This window comes from Pongo pygmaeus, chromosome 8 (assembly GCF_028885625.2).
Source record: "Pongo pygmaeus isolate AG05252 chromosome 8, NHGRI_mPonPyg2-v2.0_pri, whole genome shotgun sequence".
NCBI classification, from domain to species: domain Eukaryota; kingdom Metazoa; phylum Chordata; class Mammalia; order Primates; family Hominidae; genus Pongo; species Pongo pygmaeus.
The window spans coordinates 54,337,490-54,362,831 of NC_072381.2; the positions used below are offsets into that span (position 1 = coordinate 54,337,490).

General features: G+C 40.7%; 1 protein-coding gene across 3 annotated transcripts in view; it reads right to left on the reverse strand.

Annotated features, from left to right (window-relative positions):
- ERCC6 (ERCC excision repair 6, chromatin remodeling factor) overlaps positions 1–25,342 on the reverse strand; it is an 85,122-nt gene that overhangs the window by 16,333 nt on the left and 43,447 nt on the right. For all 3 annotated transcript variants that reach the window (XM_054503620.2, XM_054503619.2, XM_054503622.2), the window contains 10 exons: positions 22,207–22,342; positions 12,450–12,620; positions 11,791–11,967; positions 7,437–7,553; positions 5,296–5,391; positions 3,098–3,313; positions 2,548–2,658; positions 1,980–2,099; positions 1,447–1,541; positions 50–195 (listed from right to left, as the gene is read on the reverse strand). In XM_054503620.2, coding sequence (XP_054359595.1) covers positions 50–195; positions 1,447–1,541; positions 1,980–2,099; positions 2,548–2,658; positions 3,098–3,313; positions 5,296–5,391; positions 7,437–7,553; positions 11,791–11,967; positions 12,450–12,620; positions 22,207–22,342 — 1,385 coding nt within the window. The remainder of the gene's footprint in view (positions 1–49; positions 196–1,446; positions 1,542–1,979; positions 2,100–2,547; positions 2,659–3,097; positions 3,314–5,295; positions 5,392–7,436; positions 7,554–11,790; positions 11,968–12,449; positions 12,621–22,206; positions 22,343–25,342) is intronic.

Here is a 25,342-nt window from a genome sequence, read left to right on the forward strand (position 1 = left end):
ATCATCTTGTGCAATTGATTACTTTAAATTAAATGATTTTACGTAATACCTGCAAAAATTGCACTTGTTTCAGTGCTCTGGGATGCATCAGGACTAGTCAGAGTAAATAGCTCATAGAGATCATTGGATTTGAAAAATCGCCTTTGTTTTGGGTCTTTTAGCACTCTATTTGTCAAAAACTGCTTGAAGATTTGTCTAAAAAAATAAAAGATAAGCTGGTATAAAACAATATGTAGCTCTACCTAAAAATTCAAGTTATAAAGCAATATAAGGGAGAGATGATAACAGCTGCTGCATGAATGGCTAAATAATCCCCCAAACTTTCAGCCTTGGAAAATTACAATTCAGGAAATACATAATACATCAGTTAATCTCCCAGGTCTTGCAGAATTTAAATTAGAAATAATACCTTATTATTTACACCGAATGAGCTTTTTCAATCTCCAAGATCTAACACATTTCAAGAAACACCTTTTCATGTGCCATCATGTGACTCATAGCCTCTCTTAGCCTCCTTGACTTAAATACCAAGGGTCCTGCCCTGCCTAGAACCTTCTTATCACAGGGCTCAGCAAACTCTCTTACCTGGGCTTTGCAACGTCTCCACTCTGTCCTCTCTCTCCCTGCTCCCACCTGCAGGTCCACACTCTGCTAAAGCCCCACACCACTGCCACTCTGGAACAGGCACCTCCACCAGCCACACTGTCCCTCCCTGTCATTTATTCTCCTGGCTAAAGCATGAATCTATAAGAGAAAGCTCTCTTCTCACAGGATCCAACTCGTCCTCCACCCTCACACAACAGTCCCTTGAGGAAGATGTAATGTTCCAGGAATGGCCCAGCATGTGGTAAAGGGCACAGAGCTTCCTATAAAAGCCGGGTTATCGCTCAAGGATAAAGTCTGTGGTGGGGGAGTGGGAGAAGCTGGCAATGTCTTGATTCTACTGTTGAAGTTACCACTATCTAAAATCCCCTAGTCATTATGGACAGAGGACGAAACAGGCATCCTGTCAACTTCTTTATAAGGGGCATCAGAGTCAAAGACCGCCAGAACACCCACACTAATCCTACCTGCATAATGTGGTATGTAAATACCAATATGGTAACATTCAACCTTGTCATTTTTTAAAATTTTTCTGAAGGCAACACACCATAGTAGGCAGAAATATTCCTTTCAAATAATAATATGAAGTTTACATGTACGTGATCCTTGAGGTAGAATAAGGTACAAAAATTATCAGGTTCAAAGACATTTTTTGACAACTCACAGTAAGCCATCTAAGCATATTTTAAAGGGAAAGAAAAAATACAAAACAAAAACCAAAACCTTAAGTTGTAGCAACTATTATTCTAAGATGTTAAGACTTTTAAAAACAACACTTTGGAAAAATTCCCTGCTCAAGACTCTAGGAACGCACAGCCAAGAGCGGCCACTGTGTGCACTGACCGGTGGTAGATCTTTTCTTCAATGGTGCCCGCAGTCAGGAGCCTGTACACAGTCACCTGCTTCTTCTGGCCTATTCTCCATGCTCGCTCCCGGGCCTGCGACAGAGAGAGAGAGACCTCTCAGTGAGAATCCTTCCCAATGACAAGCACTGACTTTAAGAAACAAAGCTAGCTGGTCACTACCTTTCACTCTCAGAGTTAGAATTTTGACTCATGATGTCAAGTACACATAAGGCCTACTCAAGAAGATGAACAGCCAGTTGACAAGACATCTCTACTTGAAAAACTGTTTGTAACTTTGCCTATGTTCTTTTTACCCCAACTCTAGGAATGAATGCTATGGATAAACTGCTGAAGATAGCTCCTGTCCATTTGACTCTCAAGGGTGTCTTCTTTCACGTTGAAGAACAGGAGACAACCAAAATGTGAAATGTATGCTGAAGCCAACCAGAACATCAAAGGACAGTCACAAGCACTAACCATGAAGCTATATTTCTACTAATACATTCTTTTAAAAAAAAATAAAAAACAAACCTGCGTGTCTGTGCTTGGGTTCCAGTCGGGATCATAGATGACAACTCTGTTTGCCCCCGTCAGGTTGACACCTAAGCCGCCCACCCGCGTGGTCAGAAGAAACACAAATATGGATGTGTCCTAGAGGTAAGACACACAACACTGAGCACACACACTTAAGACCAGTTACAGTTCTCAGCCTCTGCCTCCATATATTGTACACATGGAATTACTGGGCTGTTCCCAATACAAGGAATGGTAATGTCCTAGAGACCTCTGATGAATCAAAATCTCATTTCACAGTTTTTACTTTTAATATTTAATAGAAATATTTAAAAATTTGGTTTTTAGGAGGAAAATACATGCTGTAGAAAACGCATTCTTTGTTTGAACACACACCTGCCCACCACCCCCGCCCCCAAATATCCAGAAGCAGTGCATAGAGTTAAAAGCAACAAGTCTCCCCTTAGGCCCCCTTCCAAGCCCAGATGTCAACGCTGCTTCGGTGGGTAAGAGTGTGGATACGCTTAGTCCTTTCCCTCCACGTACAGCAGCACCGCTCAACTTCCCTGTTACATTCACATGTTACCTCATTGTATCTTGTAATCAGTGGCTGTCTTGAAGCTATTGTAGTGGTACCATCCATCTTGAGATAGGTATACTTTTGGGCTCTAAGGAATACTTCAAGTATGTCCAGCATCTGTTTGGAGGTGGGGGATAGGAGTTTGCAAAGCAAATACACATTCCCAGTGAGTGCTTCTCTATTTGTGTAAATGGTAACACCTTCCCCAACAGGCCTATGTTAAAAGGAGTTTCTTGCTTTAGGACAGATAAACAGAACTGTTAAAAGAGTATTTTTGGTATTTCCGTACGGTTAATTCTTACTTTTGTAAACAGCCAAAGCTCAGGCCTAAACTTACTTGCAGACCAAAATCACGTGGTGAGCTTTTTTAAAAAGTCAACTTTTAGACACAAACTCTAGAGAAAGATCTAAACTCCCAAAGAAATCGGCAGACTGCCACCTCAGCATCAGTGGTAGACTTGCTTCAGAATCATTACTTTAGATTGAATCCCATTTTGTGAGTTGATGGCTGTCATAAAGAACCAGCCTGTTTCCCGTCTGAAGTCTGTGCACTCACCTGCCTTGACTGAGAAAACAGCAATACTCGCTGACCCTGCTTGTGCCATATTTTCAACAAAGACTCAACAACAATCATTTTCCCAGAACGTTTCCAGTACCCAAACTGATCTTCTTCTAGTTCATCATCAGGAAGACCTTTGAGATTCTTGGGACCTCCAGAAAAGAGATCAGGGTGGTTGCAAATTTTTCTTAGGGCTATAAGTCCAGAGAAAATCTGTGGTAAGAAAGAGTATATGTACACTCAGATGACCCCATGTAAAGTAAGATTCCCTAGGCAAGGAGGCTGTTTAACCTATAACACAGACTAAAAAACCAGTTCTCCACCAGCTTCTTAGTTTCTTCTCTAGTCACAGCATTATCATGAGCTGGGAGAAATTAACTTTCACTCATCTTGTTTCCCCGATAGAACAAGTTCTCAGAAACAAAAAAATTCTACTGGACTGAACATGTCTACAGGGGTCATATTCAATTGCTGATAATTCATTTTCCCTCACTAGAAAAAAGGTATGCAGTTCACGGCATTATAAACTTAATATAAAAAAGGAACTCGCCTTTTAAATATGGATCAGAAATGTCCTACCAACCTAAATTTGGAGACATCAGTCATGTGACTTATCAAATGCATTTAAATATTACACTCCTAAGTACCTCACTAAAAGTTCTGCAGTTTAGTATGAGTCAGAGGTTGAGGATCCATTTACCTTTAGATTATTATTATATCAGAAAAAAAAACTGCATGAAAAATGCACGAATGGGAATGCACGAATGGGAAAGATACGGTCCATGCAGAAGGACACAGAAGACAAGGGGTGAGTGACCCAGCCCATCCCCACAAAAGGACATTAACAAAACTTCAATAATGGGGCTCTTCCAGCCTTGAGAGGATGACTCAAATCAAACTCACTGGTATAAAAGCTTGAGTAGAGAAGGAGAAATCACCATTAAGCCAATAATCAAAGGGTAGGGTAGCTATCACTAGTAAACAACAGTAAACAGATTAACAATAAATGATCTGAATAAGTCAGGAACATTGGTAAACCTCCCCAGAGTCATCCGTGACTCATTTTTCTTCCTTTCAATCTGCATTGTCCAATGGAGTAGTCACTAGTCACACGTGGCTACTGAGCACATGAAGTGTGGCTAGTCCAAATTGTGATGTGCTGCATACGTAAAATACACAGCCAATTTCGAAGACAGAACAAAAAAGGAGTAAAATATCTTTTTAATCATTTTTAATTTTTGATTACATATTAAAATGTATTTTAGATACATTAGGTCAAATAAAATATATGATCAAAATTAATTTCACCTGTTTCTCTTTTTCCTTTTTAATGTGACTACTAGAAAATTTACAATTCCAAGTGTAGCTTGCATTCCCTTTCCTGGATAGTGTGATCTAGACCCCCTAACTTGGAGAGACCTGAAGAAGTTAAGGGGAGATTCATGGAGATGAATAGATGTGAATGACTGAAGAACCTCCTGTAGCTACCAATAAGAAATGAAATAAGAAATTGTGAGAGATGGTTAAAAGAACTGAAATGCCCTAATTACACTCACATTATTTATACAATAGAGTCTTTTAGAGATGATACTAGCTAGGAACTTCTGAATTCTGGACACTAGTAGAAAGAGGGCTTTCTCAGTATTGAAAGGAACAGAATCACCATAAATAAATTACTGTCCTACCCTGGGGACAATGAGAATTAGAGCCAGGGACATTTGAACCAGATTGATATCTGGTTCTTAACATGGCAATGGTTCATAAACATTTATTGGGGAATGGGGCTCCTTTAGGAAGCTGATGAAAGTTATGAATCCTCATGATCCTCTCCACAAGATATATAATTCTGGTCATAATATCTGGGAAAATGCAGCTATGTACCTGACACCTGCCCACCTACCAGGTAACCCTCGGAAGTAACAGTAACTGCACAGCTCGCAGCTGCATTTGCGTCTGGGTTCAGATCCACAGCGCACAGCTCTGCAACTTTCCACCTTCCACCAGTTACCTAACTCCTCTGCACCTTACGGCTCCAGGCCATAGGCTGACTGCACAACTACCATGCGGGACTGCACGCAAGTGAAGTGAGATGACAGTACGTGAAAAGCCTGGCACAATGTAGATCCTAGTTTCTTTTCCTCCCTCACTTCTCTTGGTCCACAATTCATTTCTCCAGCTTCTATTTTTTAGCTGACCTGCATCTCTCCATTGAGAATCCTGTAAACTTCTTTGGAATCAACGAAATTTTGGTAGACTTTATGCTGCTCATCTGTAAGACGGCAAAATAAGACCTACGGAGGGGAAAAACAAGGAAACTATAATTTCAAAAAAAAATTAACAGAAATAATTAAGATATCAACAAAACTTCCCGATCAAAAGAGCACAATGCATGCGATTTTAATGATATCCCTATTATTAATATTAAAACAACAAAGGGTGACAATACTTCTCACCATACCATGCTCACCAGCCCCTCCATCTCTGTCACTTGTCTACCTCCAGGGCCCATCCCACAGTCCCCAAAGACTGGCTTCCTGCTCACGGGCAAGTTCAGGGCCCAGGTGCACAGACCATCCTCCATGTTAGCCTCCAAGTGCTCAAACCATCCCACCTCCCATGACCCATGCCATGCTCTACTCGGCAGACCTGACCAAAGACCACAACCTCACCTGGAGCTCTCCCTCTCCTGGAGCTCTAAGTGCAGGCCCATGAGTTACCAGACTTGCCTTGGACGGCAACCCTTACCCTCCCAGCCCATTGCACCAACCACTCCATGCCATCGTGCTCTGTGACCCTTCACCTCTCAACCCTCCCTCCTTCGCGAAGTCGACCATCACCAGTTACATTCCCATGGATGCTCATTTAGCCACCCCTCTGCCACCTATCTGGACCCCTTTCAACCCCCCGCATCTTCCCTGTAAACTTCCAAAGGTAGGTCAACTCAACTGTCAGTCTTCTGCAGGCCTATAGTCAGTGCCGGTGCTGCTGGAGAAAAGCTCCTACATGGCAGCATCCTGCCATGGCCTGTCCTGCTCCAGAGGGTCCTCTCTGCATGCCCGCCCAGCATCTTCCACAAGCCCAGAGCAACTGTGCCCGTGCTCCTCACCACCCAAGCCACCCGCACCTCTGTCTCAACTTCTACTTAAAAACAATCAGACAAATAAAAACAAAATGAAAATCAAACCTGAACCTACCAGCATCAGGCATGATTCCCTGGTTTTCACCCCCTAACATGTCTCTACTTCTGCATCCACCTCATTTTCCTTTATTCCCAGAGGAAGAGGTTCCTGTACAGGATGGAGGGCAACCCTTCAACCTCTGCACTGTATCTGAAGACCCACTCATTCTCCTCAGTACAGTGCCTCACCCGTTAGCCTCCAAGTGGAAGATGGGGGCATCCCTGAGAAAATAAGGTACAATCCCCACCTCCACTTCCTCACCTCCAGTCATTCCTGAAGCCTGCACCCAGAGAAGCCTCACGGGCACCTCTGTTGATGCCACTGAGGCATCACTCATGACTTCCTAGTGGCCAAACACACTGGGTCCTTTCCAGGTCACCCTACTCACCTTCTGATGCCCAGGCCTTCACTTCTGTTCATGCACCTGTCTGTGCCAGCCTCCCCAGTCTTCCCAGCTAGCTCCTCCTCTTCTACCCTCCTCCTTGCTCCCAGACCTGACCACACTGACCTCCCTGCTGTCTATGGAGGCCCCAAAGCACTGCCACAGCCCACCATCTGCAATGCTCTGCCTTCAAAACCTATATGACTTGCTCCTTCGCCTTCTTTAGGCCTCTGCTCAGGTGTCAGTTCATCAAAGGTCTTCTCTGACCAACCCTTATAAACGGCCCACTTCCCCAAATCCTTGCCCTCAGCATTCTCAAGCTTATCCTTCAACCCTGCTTCATTTGTCTCCACACTTAATGCTGCCACCACCTGACATCTTCTATACCTTTTTGTGACACCCTCCCTCAAGAATAAATGTGAGTCCCCATGAGAACTAAACTTGCTTTGTTCACTGCTATATCTCAGAGCCTAGGATCATGACAGGCATATGGTTGGCACCTAATACAATTTGTAGCATGAATGAATTAGGGGCTTAAGGAGAATGGAGATGTTTAAAAGAGTAGCTATAGGAATCCATGTGTCAGTAAGAGGGAGGTCAAAGCCTGCGGACTAGAGAAGAATCCACTGAGGGCAGACGCCACAGCAGGCCTAGCCTGCCCACAGTTCCAGGATCATACCTTACCAGACTCTCTCACCCGCAGAGGAGAATCAGAGTGAAGGGAAAGACACACTTGTGCTTTAGGAATGCTTTGTTAACTCCTGGATTTACAGACCTGTTCATTTTTATCTGGCAAAGAAAGGCTCATCTTGACATCTGACTTCATTCTCCGCAGTAGGTATGGATTTATGGTATCTCGTAAGACACATGCACACTTGTAAGCAGTTTTGACCTTTAATAAGAGCAGAGAAGGGAACATTACTGTATATGTTTAAGGAACACATTTGTTCCTACCTCTCAATTGCTTCCATTCCTTAAAAAAAAAAAGAATAACCAACAGCTGTATAAAGTCAGTGAGAAATGACTGCAAAATGGTTTGAAAAAGCTAGCGTAAGTTCCATATACTCCAAGGGGTGGTAGCTTTCATAATATTATCAGTTAAAAAAATTATCTCATTAACCAAAATGTACAACAAAAGAAAAACTGATAATTCTGTGCCTTATTTCTCTTGTACACTTTCCTTTAATTATTACTATACAGTTAAACCCTAAAGTAGAGACTTACTGCGTTCTTGACCACCAGCCCTAGGGGAAAAACTGCTTTTGTACAAATCTCTGTTTATGATCTTGTATTCTCCAAAAGCTACAAAGGAACTCTGCAAAGCTGAAGATCAAAAGCTAACTCTGGGGAAAAGCTGCAGTGATGGAGCAGCCAGCCAATAAGCAGAGATTACTGCCCACTGGAGACTTACAAGAGTAAGTTCAACAAGAGCCCTCTGATCCCAGAAACGAAAGGTCACTCTGCCCTAAAATGCAGCATATGGTTCTGTAATGGAGCACGGCCACATGAGATGAGTACTAAATATACGCAAAAAAAAAAAAAAAAAAAGCCCCACAGCCCAGAAAACCACTCCCTCTGCAATTCACTTACAGGCAAAGTAGTCAATAAATTATTGCCACTTCAAAAAAAAATCTAAATAGGCTTAACAACTTAGTAAATTATTATTTCATTGAAAAAATTCCAACCAAACTTTAAATTTAAGGAAGTCAGCTGTAAAATGAATGATAATAAAAAAGAGCTTGACCACACACACAGAGAAAAAAAGTTAAAAAATTAACTTGTTAAAAAATGTTCTTAACGCTAAAAATACCTCACTCATGCACATATATGTATGTGTGTGTATCTGTTGTGTGAATGCATGTGCGTAAATATTAAAATAGGCTTTACTTTGAATAATACATAAAAAAGAAGCTCAACTAATCAATGACTTTTAGTTATACATAACTCCTTAAATATATCATTCAGACTGATGAAAATCACCTTGAAGATGATGATGAGGTACATATTATGATTTCTGATGCAGAGATGATGAAATTTCAGAATTTAAAAACATAGTTCCCCCGAGGAAGCACGAATGTACAGTCTGTAAAGAAAACTGCCCCCACATCCTCCCTCCACCCACACCCACTTCTGCAGAAGAGCGAGCATGCTGGTTGGAGGTGCTGGTCAACTAAACCAGGGCTAGGCTGGGGAACGGCCGGGCTGTGGCTCCTGCTCTCTCCTGCATGCCACCCCATGGAGATGATCTTCTGTTTCACTCCCAACTGGCTCCCAGTCTGTTTCTCTATTCATAAAAACACAAGGTGGAGATCCAGCTAGATTTCTCTACCAATGCTCACATCCCAATGCTGTGGAAAACAGACAACTTGCTGAGCACACCCATGCTCCTTCCCATTCTGACAAGGCAGAGCTCTGCCTCTTCCTGAGCACAGTGACCTTAGGCGAGTCACCAGAATGCTGAGAATCAAAAACCTTGCGTGTGGAATAAAGAGGGTCAACTAGGCATCCCTGCAGGCTCTTCTCAGTTCTCACATGCCCTGCCCCAGCTGAGCACACCAACCCCAGCAGCAGTCTATATTTGGGCTGCTGACATGCTCCCCCTCACCTTCCTCACCTTTCAGGCCCCAGGTGAGTCATCCCTTCTCCAGGAAGCCTTTCTGAGCCCCATAAGCTCTGACACTGGGCATCTCCCCTGATCACAGTCCTCACTGCCCTGTACTGGGACCAGGTTTATTTGCCATTTTCCCCTGTGCCCACCCCTACTGGACTGGAAATACCTTCATGGGAAGGTTCTGGTTTCCAGCCCCTGCCATCATTTTAGCACCAGCATGACAGAATAAATACCGGCACACAGACTATCTTCTTAGAATTCAATAATGCAAGGCAACATGGTCTCAAACAAAAAGGAGCAAATACAACCAACACTCTGCTTCCAAAGATCTCACCCGCTAGGAAGGGGAGAAAGATAAGTACACAAATTCCTGAAACAAGAACTTCAAGGAAAAAAACAGATCATAATGACATGTTCTCAAATCATTTTTCTATAAATGACTTATTAATGCCAAAAGAGAAGTGATAACCTCACAGTGTTTAGATCTGGCCAACACCACCTTAAAGTAATCAGAGTTAACATCACCCATAGTGGAACAAACAGACAGCATGTTCCTCCAGATACCATGCACTGAGGAAGACACATCACTTCTGAGATATTCCTGGCCAAAATGTATAACCTGAATCCAATCATAAAGAAATGTAAGGCAAACCCAAACTGAGGTACATTCTACAAACTAACAGGCCTATAGTCTTTACAAATGTCAAGGTAATGAAGGGCAAAGAAACAGTCCCAGATTAAAGGAGACTAGAGACACGGAAACTACTGGAACAACTGACAAAATATGAGTGATTATAGACTAGATAACAGACTCCTATCAATGTTAAACTTCCTTCTGATTTTGTTGCTTACACTGGCTATGTAAGAGGCGATCCTTGTTCTTGGAAATACACACTGAAGGATTTGGAGAAAGGGGCATCAGATCTGCAACCTGCCCTCAGATGGTTAGAAAACAGTAACCTCAGCTGTGAATCTACATGGAAAGAGGTGTGGGAGAGGGAGGGGAGGAATGGTAAAGTCAATGTGGCAAAATGTTTGCAAAATGCTAACAATCAGTGAATCTGGGTGAAGTGTTAAGAGGGTTTTCTTGTTTGTTTGTTCTTTTAAAATTCTTGCAACTTTTTGTTAAGTTCGAAATTATTTCAAAATAAATTTGTTTTTTTTTTTAAAAAGAATGGTATAACGGGAGATTCAGAGAAAGAAGAGACTCCTTACAAAAGTTAACTGAAAATCATTCAATCTCAAAATGTAACAGATATTAAAATTGTTTTTGACAGTCTTTTAATCTTAAAGGTCTAAAATTCTTTTTCTAATTAAATACTCCAAAATACAAGAGCTTCCCTTTTGGTGGAAGGTCTCATCCCTGGCTCAGCCATGACCTGGTAGGCACAGGCCCACCCAAGAAGGGCTGCACAGAAACCCTGCCTCCCACCCAGGCTGCAGCCTGCCCTACAGGCCACAAACTATCCTATGGCTAACTTCACCTCCTGGCATTTCTGCCTGTGACCACCTCATTCCATCAGGCACCCGGGCCTGAAACCTCAGGAGTCAGTCAATCATTCAAAGCAAGCTTAGCCCCTACTCCATCTCCTTGATCCTGTCAGCCTCCAAACCTTGTTTGTTCTGCCTAAAAATGCCACCTGAGTCTCCTGCCCCACCATCTTTCTCAGACCACCACCCAAGATCAGGTCCAGGTCCTCATGGCCCTCACCCCAGTGGTTCCTGCAAGTCACTCGGTACCAGCCTCCCTCTTGTGACTACCCTGTAGCCTGAGGAACCCCTGAGAACCAGCATCCTCCAGAGTCCTGCTCAGACACTTTCAGTAACCCAGCCCTCCCTGAGTGCCACTGCTTCCCTTTCAAGGCCTCACAGTTCTGGCATCCACAGCTTTTTAGCTATGCCCCCACAAGCATCTCCAATCCAGTCAAGTGGGTCTCTTCACTGCGCCCTGCCACATATGGTGGCTGCATCCACACTGTTGCCCTAATCAAGAATGCCCTCACCCTCCATGGCCTACATTTCCAGAATCAGGTTAAGGGGCATGTCTCATTAAATCATCCCTGAACAGTACAATCCTCCTAGTGTCCCCTTTTCTAAGTTTCACCACTACTTTATAAGATGTACTACCCCAATTTGCAGAACTAAATTACATGCTGTTCCAAACTAATTTGTCCTTGTTTCATAATTTCTAACTGCTCTTCTGACCACATGTGACATCGTTTTAAACATCCCAGGAACAATGCCGAAGCTGTTTAATTTCCATTAAACAAAGAGATATTTTATTCTAGGGCTTTCCTCTCTGTGAATATTTTTCATGATGTTTTAAGTGAAAAAATATTATCAAGCAAAGATAATTTTGTGATTTTTTTTTTTTTTTTTTTTTTTTTTTTACCAGATAACAATTTATAAGCCTGGCCATCTTTCTCACATTCTGAATGACTTGGCTACAAATTATAGTATTTAATAGGAGCACTTTAAATATTAAAATGCCAAAAGTATTATCGTCCTAATACATTACCTGTACTGAGGAAGCATTTGAATATCCCCCCATAGTGATGGGGACGGAGAACTGCTCCATAAACACAGGCAACGTGCCTAACTTTCCCGGGAAGATGAAGTCAAAGAGCGACCACAGCTCTCGGAGGTTATTTTGCATCGGTGAGCCAGACAGAATGATCCGATGAGGGGTGCGAAACTATTTGAGGAAAGGAAGCACCTTTTTATTAAATTTACCTTTCAGCAATTGCCATTCCTACCCCAAAACGCTCCTCTGCAAATTATTTACACATTTACTCATTATTCTTGCATCATTTTGGTACTCTCCAAAACATACACATTTTATGCAATTACAAATCCTTAATTACATTCAGATGAAAAAATGAGAAAGAATTTTTTCTTATTGTTGAAGCTGAATACTATAGATTAGAGTTGGGTTTGGTTACAGTCTAACAACTGGCCCCTACAAGAGACATTAAATAACATGAACAATCAGAATTAAAGACATGATTAAGGGCAAAAATAAAGAGTGTTCTGCATTAAGGAAAATGCACATTTTAAATTCCTTGTGCAGTTGGCACAAGGAAAGATTCAATAAATGTGTCACTAAAAGCAGACAGTTTATTCTGAATTAAATATTCTTCTCCATCTGGAAATCTCCCTCGTTAAAAGAGGTCATACCTGTTTGCAAGCAAGGGTGACAGCAGCATTTGGATTTCGAATTTTGTGTCCTTCGTCCAAGATCACATAGTGCCAGTCATACCTGCTAATGTCATCCTGCATCAATCGAATGTAGGAGTAAGATGTGATCAAAATTCCATGACAATGAGCAACATCTCGAATTAGTTTCTCCTGAGACCATAATAAAATGGTAAAGTCAGTTTTAAATAAGAAGTGACACCCTTTCAATCATGACACAATCTAAAGTACTTTATAAAAATGCACAAATACAAACATAACATGCACAATCACAGACATTATCAGCACTGGAAGTGTACCTGTTAACCTGGCAAGTAGTAAACGCTGACTAATACAGCCATCACTGGGGAAGGAGACTCTCAAAAAGATGACAAAGTTATAATACATATATATATAAATATATATACATATATTAAATTTTTATTTTTATTTTTTCAAAACATCCTTTGTATCCCTTCTTGTCAAAACAACAATGTGGATGGAAAATATATTAATTTAAAACAAAAGCAAGAAAATAAGAGAAAATCCAAAGAGACAAGGCAGACAAATCTAGGATCTCTAACAATGTATAACAAGAATTCCAGGACAGAGTGAAAAGGACATAAAAGCAATGATTTTAAAATGATAGAAAAAAAGCCAGGTACAGTGGTTCACACCTGTAATCCCAGCACTTTGGGAGGCTGAGGTGGGTGGATTGCTTGAGCCCAGGAGTTCGAGACCAGCCTAGGCAATATGGTGAAAGCCTATCTCAAAAAAAAAATTTAAAAAGTTAGCTGGATGTGGTGCCAAGCACCTGTAGTCCCATCTACTCAGGAAGCTGAGGTGGGAGGATCCCTTGAGCCCAGGAGGTGAAGGCTGCAGTGAGCAGTGATGGCAGCACTGCACTCCAGCCTGGGTGACAGTCAGACTCTGTCTCAAAAAAAAAATAAATAAATAAAATGATAGAAAACAATCTCCATAAATGGAGCCGAGATTTAAATCTACAGAACAAAACATCTCCCAGAGTGTCAGGAAGAGACACTAAGAAAAAGACGTATCTGTAGACATATCTTACTAGATGTCGGAATTCCAAAAATAAATAAAAACAGCCAGGCAAAGTGGCTTAGGCCTGTAATCTCAGCACTTTGGGAGGCTGAGGGAGGAGGATCGCTTGAGGCCAGGAGTTCAAGACCAGCCTGAACAACAAAGCAAGACCCCATCTCTACAAAACATAAAAAAAATTAGCAGTGCATGGTGGTGCACAGCTGCAGTGCCAGCTACTCAGCAGGCTCAGGCAAGAAGATCCCTTGAGCTCAGGAGTTAAGAGTCTACAGTGAGCTATGATCTCACCACTGCATTCCAGGCTAGACAACGGCGCAAGAACCTGACTCAAAAGAGAAAAGTAGTTTTAAAAATAAGGAGAAAATGTCATAGATTCTAGTCAGAACAAAACAGAAAAAGAAAATATTCCCTTCAGAGGAAAAAGACTGCCTGCATCAGACATCTTTTCTGCAACACTAAAAATGTCCAAAGGCAAAGAGGAAAATCTTTACGTAATTCTAAGAAGGAAAAGTGGTGACCATGGATTCTACATCAATCCAAACTGGCAGTCATGCTTGATGAAGAAAATAAACAAATTCCAGCTTCAGATAGGCAAGGACTTGGAAGATCAGTCACCAAGAGATTAGCTAGCTACAGTGCACTGTACCCAGACAGTGGAGTGGCGCAGTCACGGACAAAGAGGAAGGCATGCACAGATGCCATGCCCTGAAGAAGGAAAGACAGCAATGCTTCTGCACCACATTCTCACCACAGACCATGCTCACAGCAGCTCCCCAAGGAAGGACAGAGGGGCCATCACTAACCCCATTTTACAGATGAGGGAACTGGGGCTTGGAGATGGTAACTAATGTACCAGGTCATGCAGCTGCTAAGTGGTGGAGTCAGAATTCAAATGGAGAAAGGCAGCCAAATCCAAAGCTAGTACTATTGATACTAGGCTACACTACCTCCTACTAAAATATAAAATAAAAAGTTTAAAAAGAAGATTATATGTGATATACATACCATTTAAAATAAATCATTAAAGCATAACAACAAAGCCTAAATATTAAACACTTAAATATGAATGAAACGGTTAAGAAGGGATCTAAAATATTAAAAGGTATGTATTTTTAAATGCTACTGTAATTCCTGTTTAGTTTCATAAAAGCTGGAGTGAGATTAAGGGAAAATAAAAGTGGACTAAAAATTCCACCCTGTCCAATGGTAGAATGGGACACAGGCAATAGATATTTAATTCTTAACCATGTGAGAAAAATATATTAAAATACATTTGCCAAAACTTTATGCTGATTACTGAGTAACAGTTGCTACTTCCACATAAATACTAGAAAATAAATAGAATGTAGAACTCTCAAACCATTACAGGGGAAAATAATAGAAAATAGCAAAAATCAGGACAATAGAAAACAGAAAACAAAATACCAGGTTTCAAACTAAACGTAGTAACCCACTACAAGACAATGAGTTATTAACAGGGAGACATTCCACTGGGTAAGGCAAAAACCTAGCCTTCTGTTTAAAAGAGACCCAAACCAGACTGGCACTGAAAGTTGTGATATGGGAATTATCAAAGATATATCAAAGAAATGCAAACCAAAAAAGGGCAGGATTAGCAATATAAATATGAAACAAAAAGGAGTGAACAGAAAGAGGGATATTTTATATTTTAATGGGGATGCCACAATAATAAAAAAGAACCATGAACCTTTACCTACCAAAACGCACAGCAATAAACACAAAAGCAGGGCCCTTAGAGCTGTCAAAATGACACACCCCACAGCCTACCCAGAGAGCTGACCACAGCCTCTCTGAGAGAAAGTCAGATCAAAGAAAATAAAACATTTACAAAGAGGATGCAAAGGATTTGAGTATCACCATCAGAGCTCCTTTTAACAGTGATCAGCAGCACTTTAGACTATACAAAGAATATTCATTCTTTACAAACACTCTATTAAGAAAAGCTGAAATCAAAGAGAGCAGTCAACTTAGCCTCCCAAAAAAGGAAAATGAGAGAATTAGTAAGATAAAAATTAGTGGGTATTAAAAAAACTGGTAGAATTGATAAAGCAAAATAATAATAACTCTTTGGAAAGACTAAACCAAACATACCTCTGAAAAGTGAGCCAAAAGAACAGACTGAGATGCACAGCATCAGAAATGTCAAAGGAACACAATTACAGATGTAGAGAATACAAAAGTGTTAACCAATACACATGCCACAAAATCTGAACATTTTGACAGATATGATAGCTAAAAAGTTCATTGCAAAAATGGACCCAAGAAAAATCAGACCAACAGAACAAACCAATACTGAACAATGTGAAAAAGATGTTATACTCTTCTCACCAAAAGTCTACCAGACCCAAAGGGGTTTTATGAGTAAAGTAGGAATAGCTCCTATTACTGAAATTGTTCCAAAATACAGAAAAAGAATGGACTCCAATCATTGTTACAAGGCTAGTAAACCCTGTTTTCAAAACTGACACAGCACACTTACGAGTGTGCATACACACTCTAAACTAGAGATCCACTATTTTACAGATAAAACCTAGTAATATATTAACCTAATAAAGGTTTATCATAGGAATACAAGAATAGCTATCAGGAAGCCTAATATAATTCATGTAATCACAATCATCTAATACAAATTTTATAAAATTCAACATCTTCAAAAAATGGTAATTTTATACCTTCTTAAAGAACTAGGATTAAAATGTGTTTTAATTCAACAGAGTATAAAAGGGTACAAGAAAGGCTAAGAAAATCTGAAGGAACAAAATAAAGAGACATTGCCTTCTCATATATTGTAATTCATGTAACATTCAAAGAGTTAATACAATTGCTGCAGAGAATAAGCACAATGCCTGGACCTATTAATAATTTGACAGGTGTGTGCCATACTTTCATTACTATTATGACTACTCATCTTCCATCTTCCCATTCACAAAATTCAACACCTGCACAATACCATACTGAAGGCCACACCTGAAAGAACCATTTCCTGACTTTTGACCTCACAAGAATACAGCAAAAAACACCTTGGGGTGCACAACAGCCTTAAAAACACACGTACGGGTTCCCTCAGGACTCCCTCGCCACCAGCCCCACTCAGCTGCTGGTGCCAGTGAAGAAAGCAGTCTGCCCAGAGAAAAACCATCCACCTCCAGCACCTCACCTGGTCAGACCTGCGACCTTTAGAAGCCAAAGCCAAAATGAATTCTGGACATCATCTAGCGTAGCTGGAGCTTTCCCATAGTTACCAAATGAGACAGCAAGCTTCCCAAATGTATACCACTGGAATGATGTTTAGTTTCTTATGCTTGCTTAAGGATTGAAATTTATCTGGAAAATTCTAAATATTATTATAGGTATAGAAATGTTAGCTATAGAAATACAAAACTTCCTGTGTTCAGGAAGATGTATTAATGATTAACAGAATTAAAAAGATGCTTATGTAAAATGAACAAGAAATTGTTCAAAATGTCCCAATTGAAAATATAATCTCCACTTAGCCACTGGGCAAAACCCCATCTAAGACTATTTGTTATCACCTGATTCAATCGCAGAATTCTATAGCTGCCTAGACTGGAGTTTCAATAATGGTGAATTGTTGAATATTATGGACATCTCTATCCAAACACTTAAGACAAATCATCTCGGGCGGTTTCAAATTAAAAGCTTGTAAAATATGTAACCTCTCTAGTTTTTGCAATTAATAGGGTACATCTGCAATTAGCTTGACTTACTGAATGCAGTGCTGTTGTCATTAAAAGATGTCTGTGAAAGTGCTGCTGTTATTATGGAGGCTCAAGAGACCAATCCCTCCTAGAGGGCAAACAGTGGACTGGTGGAAAACAACAGCCATAAATCACACTGTCAGGTGGCGGGGAGAGGAGTGAAGCACAGGCACATGAAGGCCATTCACAGGAAACACAGTACAGCCACTTCCTAGGCAGGATTTACTGCACCTGTAATTAATTAAAATTTCCTTCAAGCTAAATCTTTAATAAACAAGGATTTGTGCTGACAATGAGGAAAAAAAAAGGGCTCCAGCAACACAATTTTACAAGCAGAGCAAGCACAGCATCTATCATGTCTTCTATAAGGTGTATACACTGACTCTAAAGTTAATAGGAATGATACCACTTTGCATTCTATTATAATTTGTGTACTCAGAATGTGTCTGAAATATTTCAGATGCTTAAGGAATAACGTGGCCTCTTTCTTTTTTTTAAGTTTTTTACTCCCTTCTAGCTTTTTTAAAAGCCACGTCTTTTTGCTCTAGTGTTTCAGAAAACAGGCCCTTTTAAAGAACACGTTGATGGGAGTTTCATCAGATGGCCAAGTTTTTGTGTTATTTGCTTTTTTTCTTTTTGAGACAGAGTCTCGCTCTGTCGCCCAGGCTGGAGTGCAGTGGCGCGATCTTAGCTCATTGCAAGCTCCGCCTCCCGGGTTCACGCCATTCTCCTGCCTCAGCCTCCCGAGTAGCTGGGACTAAAGGCACCTGCCACCATGCCTGGCTAATTTTTTGTATTTTTAGTAGAGACTGGGTTTCACCGTGTGGCCAGGATGATCTCGTTCTTCCGACCTCATGATCCGCCCGCCTCGGCCTCCCAAAGTGCTGGGATTACAGGCGTGAGCTACCGCACCAGGCCATTATTTGCTTTTTTAACCACACCCTGCACTTCACTGTTTCCATTTGGGGCCAAATGTATCTGAACATCAGAATAAAAGGTCAAGATGATGTTGAATGACCATGAACATTTTTGATAAAGTAGATGTGTACCTTCTCTCTAGACTACATACTGAGTCAATCAGCAATGCCTCATTCGGCATCTTTTCTTTTCCCAACTACTGAGGTGAAGAGGCCTAAATATTTTTTGTTTCTAACAACAGCAAGAATTACCTGAGTAAATGTTACCTATTAGGGACCACACTAAGCTCTTCATACATACATATTAGCCCAAAAAGTCCTCACAAGTTTACCAAAACTTACCCATTTTATAGGTGATCAAATCAGGCTCAGAAAGGCAAGTGATTTGCCCAAGCTTGCAAAGTTATAAAACAGCACATCCAAGATTCAAACCCTGGTCTTGTAAGCACAAAACTAATGCACTTAAAACTACATGCTCTTGTTGCTTTTCCCACTCTTATGCATCTACATGTCATGAATTGATCAAAACGAAACAAAACTCTTTAAATTACCTAAGATGTTACAGAACTACTAGAGCCTACATAGCAAAAAAAGGTAGGAGAGAGACAACTGTTTCAGAACATAAGCAATTTATCATTACGTATCTTCCAATAAATTGAAAAAAGGATCCTTAATCATTAAATAAACTTTACAAGACAGTGCTAAAGATGTCACCACCTACTGTGAGTTATGGGATAGGTATCACAAGACTGCCTTCTTTCATTATCTCTTCATTTACTATATTTTCTTTCCCCAAGAAAACAGTTGGCTTTTTAAGGTTAGTTAAAAACATCCTTTTTTTTTTTTTTGAGCCCTAGCAACATCAAATACCTGAAATGCAGTGTTTATTGTTGTTTTAACAAATAAATATCAACTCACATGAAAGTTGCTCTATATTAGAAAAAAGGATCACAAAATATAATCAGAAGAAGGAAATCTTGAACTTTTATTAAATGAGATTTCAAGTGACCATTAAAAGAGATTCAGAAGGCTAAAAATTTCTTTATCAGATTTCATCATTTGGTTGAAACTATCAGTTGTATATTTTTTTGCATGGCTGCTGGGTGTACATTTGACAATTCTAAATTATGCTGCCAATCAGAGACTATTAACAAAGATAACATAGGATCAAAGGGTGAGAGAGGTGGGAAGCTAAAGGGCAACTTGGGGAAGAAGAATGACAGATGTGCTCAATTGAGAAATTGACCATTTTATATTTTTCCAAATGAAAAATTTTCAATTTTTTTTTTTTTTTTGAGACAGAGTCTCACTCTGTCACCCAGGCTAGAGTGCAGTGGCGCAGTCCAGGCTCACTGCAACCCCGCCTCCAGGGTTCAAGAGATTCTCCTGCCTCAACCTCCCGAGTAGCTGGACTATAGGCATGTGCCACCACACTCAGCTAATTTTTGTATTTTTAGTACAGACAGGGTTTCACCACGTTGGCCCGGCTGGTCTCAAACCCCTGACCTCGTGATCCACCCGCCTCAGCCTCCCAAAATGCTGGGATTACAGGCGTGAGCCACCATGCCCGGCCAATTTTCAAAATTTGTGTCATACCAGCTACAACAAAGCATTTGGAAAATAAAGATAATCTACTTGAATGATAAGCAAAACAATTCTGGCATTATTATTCTTTTAAATATTTCTAAAGAGAAATTCTCTTCTCTTCCCTGTTCCTAATACATCCAGTATTGAATGTCCCAATGTCAGAGTACCATTATTAAATTTAGACAGGACAGCTGGTGGGCACAGAAAGCTCATCCGCTGCAAAAAGAAATCACAGCTGATAAGGAAGTCAGGCATTAGACGCTGAGTTAGAGGACGAATCACCATAAACAGAATTTTTGAAATATGAATAAGAAACATAGACTCTATTATAATTTAACACACGTGTAAGCCAGCAGGTATGCATGTGTGGTGACAAAGATCTGCACATACAGAGAAGATCGAAGTTGCAGAGGAAGCAAATACCCCTTCAGTAGTTGAATCCAGAAACCAAAGTTATGATCTTAGAAATGTCAATAGTAAGGCCTATGGAAAGGAACTATTAATATATTTCCAACGTGTCATCACCACAAATAATAAGCCAATATTAACATTAATAAAAAGTAATAAATATAGGGCTTCTAAGTTAAGAATATAGTTTGATACATATAAAAGTACATATTTTTGATCTTTTGCCTAACAGTTTACATCTTTAGTGATCTAAGATACTTTATAATGGAAAAGGAACAGTAGGAAGAGTTAAGAGTTTAAGTAAAAACACAAGGAAACTGTAATGCTGTTTTTCCTCAAAAGTTAATTAAGAATCTTCAAGTTAGAGTCCTTGGTAAACTGTAAAACACTGAAAAAATTATTAACAACCATATGTATGCATGTGTCTGTGAAGGTAAAACAACCTCAGAAGGTAAAACCACTGTAACCAAAAGTGAAATATCTCTTCTTAAAAGTTTGCCCTCCAAAGTTAAGGAGGCAAATTTCACCAAGTTTACTGTCAATTCTATTTCCATAATGAGTCCATGTATGTGGTTTACATGAAGGCAGTTCTTCAAACTATGGTGACAAAGGAACTGGAGTCAAGCCATGATCCAGGTGAAGGTGTCCAATACACACACTTTACTACCCCAAAACTAAATGAAAGGAATAACATTTTTTTAAATTGCGTTTTTAAGACAAACATCAGCTAATGAGTCCTGCTACAGGATTTTGCAGCACAAAACACTAAGAGATGTTAACAGATAACAGAAATGAAAAAGGAACCACAAATGTTTTACAAGGGTAGTGACAGGATAGTTGAAGGTTTGACAAACAATTTAAGGTTTGACTAGACAACAATCTAAACTGCTATTATCTTCATACTGCTAAAAATCACTTTTTATAACTCACAGCATTTACCCTAATTTATTAATTATCTTATCCAGTTTATTTTCCATTTATCACTTAAAATTCTGGGCAAAGTCAGTTGGTTTTAACAATAACAGTGTAAGCAAAATTCCATCTCGCCTTATTTGTGCTACCAAACCATAGATTTTTCTGAGTCACTTCTATCAAAAGTTTGCTTTTCCATGAACACAAACACAACAGGAATCCTGGAGTTTCCTGGTCCCCGTGCCTCTGACTCCGTGAGGCAAACACTCCATAGCCCTTGCAGCCGGCACTGCTTTCCTGGGCCCCGAGAACTCACTCAAGAGCTCAGAAGACTCAGGAAAGAAAGAACTAGCTCCTAAGAGACTGCTGCTTCTCCCCAGTAATGTAACCTGCAAATTCACAGTGAAACTGTGTGATTATTATTTATTCAGCAAATGCTTATGGGTCACCTGGGATACAAAAATGAATCAGACACAGTCCCTACTCAACAGAGCTCACAGTCTGGATGGTTAGACAGATGAGAAGAAAAAAGGAAGAATACAATGTATCTATGCTACCCACAGGAGCACAGACAAAGCTCCTTTTTGATACTGTGATATTACCAAACTCTAAGTGAAGAAATACAACTGTCAATACATGACGATTAAGGATTCAGGGAACAAAACACAACTAAAAAGCAACAATACTTGCGAAATTCTCAAAATGGAAGGTTAAATGCATACTAACAAATGCATTTACCAATTAAGAGTTGTTATTTTACTTCTGTATCCACGTTCCTAAAACTGTTTAAAGCCGCTAATGCCCAAAGTCTCTCCTTACTGGACGCAACCACCTGACTTATGACTCCAGCCCACACTGCCAGGCTTCTGCCCTGTCTGAGATGATTCGTATTTCACTGGACAACAGACATTGTCACAACACCACCACAGGCTGTTAGAACAATAAGACCTATATTCATAACTGTTCTGAAAACACAGAGCTCTAAAGTAAGTCAATAATAATAAAATAACTTTAAATGCAGGAAAAAAAAACACAGGAATATACATTTGAGAAACACATGGATCAGAGAAAAACCAAATATGTAAAATGGAGGGCATTAAAACAAAACAAAAAGGTACTGAAATATTATGTTACCTTTTTGTGGGTATAGGAACCGGTTTCATGTAGAATTGCCACTCTGAACGGAGGCCACCACGTGTGAAATTCCTTCACCCACTGATGCATCACTGTTGTTGGACAGACAATTACAGTTGGACCCAACCCCTCAAACCTGCATCCAAACGTCCAAGAAGAAAACAACCATGAAAGAGCATATACAGTCATCAACTGCTCAAAAGATCCCCCAAAACAACAAACAAAAAACTTAGTTCAAAAAAAAATGCTAACTATGGAAATTTATCGATATTTTCTTTAAGAAAAATTACTGAGGTTAAAACCCAGTAAGTAAAATCTCCATAATCCCATTCATCAATTAGTGGATGTAGGTGTTAAGAGAAAACACTAAATATTAAGAAATATAACACCTATAGTAACATAAAAGATAATCAAACGAATATTATTTAACAAAAATACTCTTCTTTTCCCTTCTACTACAGATTAGTGAAGTTTTTATACAGTGTATCTTAACCTAAGTGAACATAATGGGATCTTAAATTTGTCTGAAGCTTTATAGTCTACCAAGAGTTTTCAAGCCACAGAATTTCAATCTCACTGCCCTAGGAAGCAAGCAGGCCAGAAATGCTCCACTGATGGGGGCTCAGAAGGCTGGCATGGCCCAGGTGACATGGCTATCAGGGGACAGAGGGCTGCCTAGCAGCCAGTCTTTACTTACTGCAGCCTGTCCTCACTACACCACCCTGCCTGCTCCTCCACACCACCAAAGCACCATGGAGGAGCACCTGGAAGAGCATCCTCTTCCAGGAGGAGAGTGTTCTCTCCTGGGAAGCCCACACCGACAGTGTACGAGCTGGCACTGCTGTGTTGGCAGGTAGCTGGGAAGCAAAATCAAGAGCCTTAACAGCACTCATGCATTGACCCAGCAATCCCAATACAAACATTTACACACTGGGATACACACTGGAGCATTCTTTATACTGCAGAAAAAGTGGGTGCTACCTATGTCCATGGAGAAGAGGAAAGCTGAATAACTATCCCATTTCTTTAACAAAGCATGGGCCAGTGGTTAGAGGCACTACCTGGATCTCAATCCAGCTCTGCACACATTGTATGATCTCAGGCACACTATTTAACCTCTGGGAACCTCAGTTTTTCATTTTCAAATGGGAATAATAACAGTATTGATCTTATAGGGTTATTATGAAGATTAAATCAGTTAACATCTGTAAAGTGCTTAGAACAGGACCATATACAAAATACTACAAGATTCTGTTAAATAAGATGGAATATCACATAACTATTAAAATCATTTTGAAGAAGTTAATAAACTAGAAAAATGTTCATCATAATTTTTTAAAATTATTTATGGAATCACCCCAATTTCCTTAGACATAGGTATAGGTAGAAAAACTGGTTGTGGCCATTGTCTCAACATCCATTCCCCTCTCCCTTTTTCCTGAAGAATCAGATCTCTGCAGGTGCCCCTCCTTCTTCCTTCCTGCAGACACACAGTTTATGGGAGTCTGACCACTGCCTGGCTCAGGAGCAGGAATCCTGGCTCATCTATAACCTGTCAGTGCATGGTACTCCCCTGAACTCTCACTAGTCCATGAAGCTGGCCTGGCAAGACTAATCAACTTTGTAAGGAAGAATTACATTCTGGGTTGGGAGAGACTTTTCTCTCCTGGTCTTTCTGGCTACATGTACAGACCAATGGTCACCGGGTTACAGTGAAAAGGAGATCTAATGATTACAAGGAGACCTGGCCTTAGGCAAAAATTAAAGTATCTGGGTCCCTGAAGACATCACTGAGCTGCTGATCATGCTGTGTCCACAGCCTCCCCCTCTGTAGGTTTCTAGGTGTACCATACATTTGTGAATGTTTAACCCAATTTGAGGCCAGGTTTCACTTAGGTGCAGTCAAATATCCTGATACATCCTACACTGTATTCCCTGTCTGTATCTGCACTCCTCCTGCCCTCCTGGGACAATGGGACAAGAGTCCCTTTTCTTGTTTGAGACCAATCCCTTTAGCTAAGCTCTTGAGCTTGTATCTCCACAAGCGGCACTCCCATTACTGTAGCCAATTTACCTTCAGTCTTGCTGGGGGTTGGGTGCCATTCAGCGCGTAAGATGAAAATTAAGCAGAAGTCAAAACTAACCATGGCAACCTCTTCACCAACACTCAGCTCATGCTACAAGAGGCAACTAAAAACTGGGATTGACTGAGGGCATCACAGGGCCACACGCCTGCCTCTCACCCACCTGGAGCAGAGTCACTGCACTCTGCACACTGTCATTCCTCCCCTCCACTCCCTTTTCCTGCCCCACAAAGATGGTGACTGTGTGAAGCAAAATGCACATATATTACTCCACTGTATACACTACCCCTTCTATCGCACTAATCCTCACCATTTCAATTCTAGATGCTGGTAATGCCAAATCTAAGTCTCCAGCCCAGATCACTCTTCCAAACTCCAAACTACCACACACTAGATATCTCACTGCCGATATCCCCAAAGCACCACACACCATCCTCCCCTACCTGGCTGTCCCCTGTCCCCGTGCTTCCAAACCAATGGAAAGAATTGTCTCCCACTGTCCAGGTGCCCAAATCAGAAACCTAGGCCTCATTCTTGAGCAGACCTGCTTGCTCTCCACCATGAGCAAACTACACTGCGTTCACGTCATTTTTACCTCCTGAATCCTTTCAGTCGCCATGTTTCTCCATCTACACTGTTGCTATGCCAGCTCCAGCCACTCTCCTCTCTCATCTGGGTTACTCCATCTCCGAGGATGATTATTTCAAACAGTAAAATTTGAATTCCTCATCCCCTCACTTCAAAGCCTCTAATGGCTGCCCACTGCTGTTGGAACAGAGATTAAACACCTGGACATGGCCTATGAGGCCACCAAGACTGACCTCTGCTCATCTCTCCTGCCTTACCTCTCACTGCCATTATCCTACCACTTGCTCCTGTGGCCAGCAGCCCACCAGCCTGAACCGTCTTCCCTTCCTCCAATCGACCTTCACCTTGTCCTGGTTACCCTCTTACCCCTCCAGCTACCTTCTACTCAACATTCAGATCTCTAGCTTCCTCGACAAAGCCTTCCCTGTCCCTTTCTCTGTAAACAAGTTAAGGACTCTTCCTTA